This window comes from Diadema antillarum, unplaced genomic scaffold (assembly GCF_040938485.1).
Source record: "Diadema antillarum isolate AM-2024a unplaced genomic scaffold, OU_Dant_1.0 seq00000085_RagTag, whole genome shotgun sequence".
Taxonomy (NCBI): domain Eukaryota; kingdom Metazoa; phylum Echinodermata; class Echinoidea; order Diadematoida; family Diadematidae; genus Diadema; species Diadema antillarum.
Window position 1 is genome coordinate 1,694,476 of NW_027271177.1, and position 7,414 is coordinate 1,701,889.

The 7,414-nt window shown below is 35.3% G+C and overlaps 1 protein-coding gene across 1 annotated transcript; it reads right to left on the minus strand.

Moving 5' to 3' along the window:
- Positions 1–149: 149 nt before the first annotated feature.
- Positions 150–5,127, minus strand: LOC139726477 (uncharacterized). Its single transcript, XM_071637432.1, has 3 exons — positions 5,109–5,127; positions 834–976; positions 150–731 (listed from the first exon to the last, which is right to left on the minus strand). Exons 1-3 carry the CDS (start codon positions 5,125–5,127, stop codon positions 150–152), a joined length of 744 nt encoding a protein of 247 aa, XP_071493533.1.
- Positions 5,128–7,414: the final 2,287 nt, after the last annotated feature.

Genomic DNA, 7,414 nt, shown 5'->3' on the forward strand with positions numbered 1-7,414 from the left:
TGACAAGAGGACAACTGGGTTTCAATAATATTATACATCGATACTTTCTTTCTTTTTTAAAGGGAAGTCTGACATAAAAGTATATGCATCTGTAATATAACATACAGGACTTACTTTCAGTTATTGACATTAACATTGTTTTAACGACATCACGAATCAACACAATAAGTATTTAAAAGATGAGACTTAAGCCTACGCTTGAAGGCTGATTTACTTGAAGTATGTTTAATGCTTGCATCAAGCGAATTCCAAAACCTGGGTCCAGTATGTACTAGCGTTTTAAGAGTAAATTGTGTCCTTGCACGGGGTAAGTGCAAATCTGAAGCCTGCCTTGTGTTATATCTATGAATATCACTATTTTTCTTAAAACGCTGTGCTAGTGCCAGTGGGAATTCACCTGCATTAAGATCATACATTAGAGACCCTAACTGCATAAAATAGATATCTTCCACTTTCAGAATTTCATGTTGATGAAAGAGAGCATTAGTGTGAGTACGAAAATGTACATTACAAATTATTCTTATAACTCTCTTCTGGATAAAACATAGCTTTTCATTTTGCGATTTTGAAGAATTACCCCACGCTAATATACCATAATTAAGATATGGAAGAATTAAAGTAGAATACAGGATAAACAATATTTCTTTGGGAATAACTCTTTTTAGTTTGCATATAACACCAGTATTTCGTGATAAGAGCTTACAAATCTTATTCACATGTATTTTCCAATTTAGTTTGTCATCAATATACAGACCAAGACATTTTGTTGAGTTTACTCTATCTATCGCAACTCCTCCAAACAAAACATTTCCTGGTAATATTCTAACAAAATTACTAAAAAGCATATAATTGGTCTTCTGAAAATTCAATGACAGCTTGTTTGCATGAATCCAAATTATAATATTACTTAGCTCACTATTAACTGTTTGTAAAAGGACCTGAGGATTCTTGTGTGATAAAAATATGTTTGAGTCGTCTGCAAATAAAATAAATGAGAATACATCAGAGCAATATTGAAAATCATTAATATATATACATAAGAAATAATAGTGGTCCAAGTAGTGATCCTTGTGGAAGTCCACATGTGACATTTTGTAACCCCGATTTTGCATCATTCAGTGAGACAAACTGCCTCCTGTTAGATAAGTAGCTTGTGAACCACTCCAAGGCTTTCCCTCTTACTCCGTAATGAGATAACTTCTGTAATAAAATAGTATGACCAACAGTGTCGAAAGCCTTGGAGTAATCCAGAAAAATACCAACTGTGTGCATGTGATTATCCAATGCGGTAGAAATTTTATCAATAAAATGTAAAATAGCATGACTTGTTGTGTGCTTTTCACGAAAACCAAATTGAAAATTAGAGAAGGTTTGGTTCACATTAAAAAATTTCACCGTCCTGACATATATAAGTTTTTGTCAAGAATTTTGGAAAATGTGGATAAAAGAGAATTTGGACGATAATTACTCAATAACTGAGGATCAACCTTCTTAAAACTAGGTATCACCTTCGCTATTTTCATATTCACAGGGACAATGCCATTATTCATTGATAGATTAAAAATATGTACAAGAGGTTGAACAACCCCTAATATAACATTCTTTATCAAATCATTTGAAATACCGTCATAACCTGGACTCTTCCTCTTTTTAAGGGAATTCACAACATTAAAAAGTTCTTCTTCATTTGTTGGGAATTAAAATAAACTACTTAGGTTTGGTTCCCGTAAATAATCAGAAAACATCTTCTCGCAGTGAGGCACTGCCCTTGACAGATTGGGACCAATACAACAACAAAAAAAAATCATTGAATTTATCAACAATGACATTTTTATTTTCAATTAGTTCACCATTGATTCTAATGTCATGTATATCTGACTTTTACTGAGTGGGTTTGAATACATTTTTAATAACTTTCCATGTGTCTCTGATATTATTAACAGTTGAGTGAAACTGATCAGAATAATATTTCTTCTTTGCTGTACGCAGAGCAGAAGTCAAAGTGTTTCTATAATCAGCATACTTTCTATACGCAGATTGTGATCCTGATATTTTATTTTCATAATATAATTTATTTTTCTATTAATTGACCTTAATAATGAGTTAGTGATCCATGGCATTTTAGGAATTTTCTTACGATTTTTACCAGTACTTTGACACAGTGGTATGCATTTATTGTACAGCAACAAAAACTTATCCCAAAAATTATCAAAAGCACTTTCAACATTCTCATCAGTTAAGACTTGACTCCAATCAGTTTCAATTAAGGCTTCTCTAAGTCTAGCAATATTTTCCAGGCTGCTTTTCCGAACAAGCTTATTACGTTCTACATTGATAAAATAATGCTTCTTGAGAGGCACTTTTGCACAGACAGGAAAATGGTCTGACAAATCAGAAATAATTATACAAGCAGTAGGGAATGGTTGTAAGTTACTACAAATATTATCAATAAGAGTAGAGGATGTTTCAGTTATCCTAGTGGGTTTAGTTATTAAGGGCATAAGCGAGAAGGCCTCCATCAAGTTCAGAAAGTCATTACATTGATTATTCACATCACATTGTAATAAATCTATATCATAATCACCCATTAAAAATAGATCTTTATTACTAAGTAAAGGATTCAGCAACATATCTTGCAAATCACTCATGACAAAACTTAAATTTCCTTGGGTGGTCTATAAATTACTCCTAGAACAATATTTCTTCTTCCTGGTATCAGTATTTCAACAAACAGGGTTTCTAACAAATTACTCATTGTATTAAGTCCATGATGAACTTGATAATCAAAATGAGATGGGATATACTCCTAGAACAATATTTCTTCTTCCTGGTATCAATATTTCAACAAACAGGGTTTCTAACAAATTACTCATTGTATTAAGTCCATGATGAACTTGATAATCAAAATGAGATGGGATATACATGGCAACACCTTCCCCTCGTTTATCAAGTCTGCTATTAGACACCAAGTTATAACCCGGAATAGGATACAAGCTGGTGTCACTTTCATCACCAAACCACGTTTCTGAGATACCCATTGCAGTAAAATCTGAATGCATTTTTGCCATAAATGATAGTAGTTTATCAAAATTTTTAGACATACTGCGAATGTCTAAAAATGTAAAAACTGTTAAAAAATGTAAAAAACTGTTAAAATGTAAAAGAGTGAGCTCGGAGGAATGTATATTATCAAACAAAGTATTTTCTGTGATATAATTACAATTTACTGAGCAATCCATAGTGTTTTCATTACCTTCAAAATCTAAGGAATTTGTGTCGGATTTAAAAAAAATTACAAACATCTACTTCTGTCTGAGCCATATGTACATTGAATGGGGTGCTTTACTGAGTAAGCCTGCAGTTTAGGAAACATTGATACCAAATAGTCAGCTGTCACATTTAAACATGATACAAACATAGATATATACAGAACACTAATATATGGAAGGTCAGTCATAGTGGGGGGGGGGGGTATATACAAAGGGTACTTTCAAAGATAAGGCAAGAGTAACAAAATTGAAGAATGTGACACAGAAAGAGTAATCAACTCTACAGAACAGTATAATCAAACAGCTACTGACATCTGCCATTACCAGCCACCAGATCAAATTTGTAGACTGACATCAAATGAATAGCATAAATATAAAGGTACTGGGCAATTTAGATCTCAAACTTCATGCAGATTGCAGCTGTATGTATCTTCCAAGCTAATATTGAGAAGGCTATTAAGTTCAAAGTTTGTTTAGTTCTTTCACTGACCAAATTCTCTCCCTCACCCTCCCCATCTGTCTGTCTGTCTATTTGTCTGTTTGTTTTTTGTTCTCTCTCTCTCTCTCTCTCTCTTTGTTTCTTTGGTCTGCTTTTGGTTTGTTTGTTTGTTTGTTTGTTTGCTTGCTTGCTTGGGTGGGGTGGCTAGGTTGCCTACAGTTAGTTCGGTTGGTTATGAAATCTAGGGGTTCCATTTATTCGGCTGGTTATTTGGGTTTCTTACATATTATTTGTCTACTGATCAGTCACCAGCTTACAGTTTCTCAGTTTTTCCCCTCTTTTCTTCTTCTAAGTTTTTAAATCTATTTTATGAACCACTTCAATTCAAGCTTTCGACATTTGTTTGTCTTGTTTGATGTTTCTTTGTTTGTTTAAATTGTAGAAAATAAAGATACAGTCCATTTTACACCCGCTGAACTTTACCACAAAGAACAAATATTGTTTTCAACGACAATTATAGCGATGTGGGTTCGTGCATGGAGGTACAAACCTCCATCTAAAGCTCATGCGTGTGTGGTGGGGGGGGGGCACGGGGGTGCGACAGCCTTCTGAAGCACCGAAAATCAGGAATGTGACGTATTCCCCATTTACAATGGTAGATCTATAATTATGTGAGGAAGACAAACTATATATAATTGGGGGTTGTCTTTAAAACATTTGAGTCTATGTAGAAAATGCACTCATCTGGTTGTTACAATTATTATGTGCATCTCAGTAACGTCGGCTGCGGTCACATTAAGTATAGGCCCATTAATTGAGAGGTTTTGTTCATTTTTGTGCATATAGCGTTAATGTCACATGAGTTAAAATTTTCAGTATCGTAGCGCCTTCTTTTCCGTTGACTATATTTCAGATGCTTACTTCAAATGCGGTACTTTCTTGTTCCCTATTACCTTGGGGAAGAATAGAAAGGGGTGTGTTAGATACTGAAGTCACTGTTCAGTCCTTTTTTCTGCAGCTTACTTTTTTTATCATCGTTTGTCGTTTCTTCTTCTTCTATCGCCTTTTAACGATTCGATTGTAATTTCAGCTTGATGACATGGGAATGACTTCCTCACCTTGTCTGCGCATTCTTTCTCAATTATCGTGACGTTGACATTAAAAACAGGCAAAACAAAATCCACGAGGTAGAAAGTGATCAGCGGGTCGTGTACTGTCCACATGAGGAAAGACTCCGATGATTAAATTTGAAAGGCGCAATTGTATTAGGGGCAGGGCAGCGGTGGCAAGGTGATCGCGAAGGGTGTCGCAGTGCAATTCTGTCTCGATCACTCCTATAATTATAACGGACAGCTAATGAGAGCGTCAGTTTCAGCCGCTGCCCAACACCGCGTCTTTACCGTGGATGTTCCGCGTCATCTATCTGGAGGGACGATCCATTACCGCGTCGGAAAACTTAAAGGAGCATGCTTAATTTGGCCGGTCATTTCGCAACATGAATTCACCGCTTATCTATATTATCCTACCTCATAAATCGCATAGAGAGAGCTTTTTAAAATCATGATGCGCCTTAAGATATTCTACTTTATTAAGTATCAATCGGCGAATTTATTGTTCCCTTGTCCAAGCTGTCGAATGCACTCACAAGGACTTCTCATCAATTTAACCGCAAATTTACCACAAAAAAATTTAGTAATCCCAAAAGGACAATTACATGCAGGAAATCTATATTTCCTGATGTACTATGTATTATTCCTTTTTATTCTTAATGTTTGACAGCAGAAGTAAATACGATGTGATTATCATGACGTTGGTGATTGTAAAATAAAATATATAGGGCCTATTGTGGTATAATACTCATTGGTACAGTAAAAATAGAGTACTAGTATGCACACCGGCCGCCTCATTAAAATTTTAGTAGTCAAGATAAAACACTCATCTTTGATACAATAGATCAATAATGATAATGTCAAATTGAAAGAAATCACTGATTCTGACAGGTACGTTTTCCACTTTTAATGAAAGGTATAGTTTCAAAAAAGTTAGTATTCTGTCTTCTGGATTAAGTAAATCAAGGACTTTGTAATAATAAGATTCAAGATTCAAATTTAATTTCACTTCCATCAAATAAACAAAGAAATTATATACAATGCATATGTACAGTATATTTGTAATAATTGCAGAACGTGATTTAACAAAGTATTTATGAAAATGAGTAGCAGATGGGAAAAAACGCAATCATATCTTTGTTAATATATACATAAAGCGTATAATACAAGTTAACTAAGGATTGGGGTGGAAATGGAGGGTCCCACTAAGAAGCAAAACTTGTACGATATGGGACCCTCAGAAAATACACAAGATGGTACAAGGTCTTATTTATCCAGGGTTGCCTCTTCAGTGTTGCCACTGCTCTGTCAGAGGGTCCTGCCATTATTACCCTATAGCGTTGCCAGTTACCCATTTACACACCCGGGTAGAGAGGGACATTGTGAGTAAAAACATCTTGTTCAAGGAAGTAAGCACTAGGTGGGAATCGAACTCGTGTCCTCCGATTTGGAGTCGGGAGTCTTTTCCACTTTGCCACAGCGCCCCCCCCCCCCATTTTTATCCATTAGGTTTCTAAATAACATTGAAAAAGATGGCCAGTGTATAGTTTGGTTTGGAATGGCGACTTATAGACGAAAAACATCTCGGACAGATTTATGTTGGTACGATTTATGATACCTCTCTCAAGAGATCTCTAGTTAACCCTTTGTGTGTCAATGAGTTAATTGTACCCAAATTCCTCACACAAACCTAAGGACAAGAAATCCGTGTGGCATGCACAGGGTTAAATGTTTTGGTTGAGGTGAGGATTCAGCTTTTAACTTTTTGAGAGATACTTGGAAACCACTTTATGAAATGTTAAAGAGCATATAATTCTAAGACGAATTCAAAGAAATGAAAATCCGTTTTGAAATGGCTGAGACATCCCAAAACAAAGCAAAGCAAAGAGATCCTAATAGAATGTGGGTCCCACTTTTTATTAGGATCGTTTTGTTTCGGATGCTTGAGCCATTTCAAAACTAATTTTCATCAAATAAACTTTGAGGATCTCTTAGAATTGTGTGCTCTTTCATATTTCATAAGAGGTTTCTCATTATCTCAAATAATCATCATCAACAAAACGTTGGAAACCTGAAGCCCCATCTCAACCGGAACTGTACCATCCCTACGAACTTCATGCTCCAAAGGATCTGTGTGACCGGGTCCCGTGAAAGATGCTCCGCTTGCAGTACCCAGGATGGTACGCCCAGGGATCGTGGAGTTATACAACACAGAGAGATGTAAGACATCGTCATCAAGCGTATTGATTATTAATGATGGTGCCCCCGAATCGGAAAAAAAGGTTTAAAAATGGCAAACAGAATTTGGGTTCTTGTGATAAAACATAAAAATCCATATGGCAGGCATTATTCAAGTTTCAAGTTTCAAGTTTATTTCATATTTCCATTTCTCAGTGATGGGATCACAAAATGATTGACAATAAAACAAAAGTACAAAACATATACAACCATATCTTATGTTTGAAGAAAAAAAGACAAACTAACATTACACACAAATATAAATGGTCATTTTCATCTGAGGATATCACAAATAAATGTCAGAAATATGATGGGGCCTACATAAAAGCAATGACGCTTGTAAAAACTGTAGGTTCCCG

Coding starts and splice junctions, on each gene's coding strand:
- LOC139726477 (XM_071637432.1), bottom strand. Junction 732..833: donor CCAATTATATGCTTTTTAGT/AATTTTGTTAGA, acceptor GATGACAAACTA/AATTGGAAAATACATGTGAA.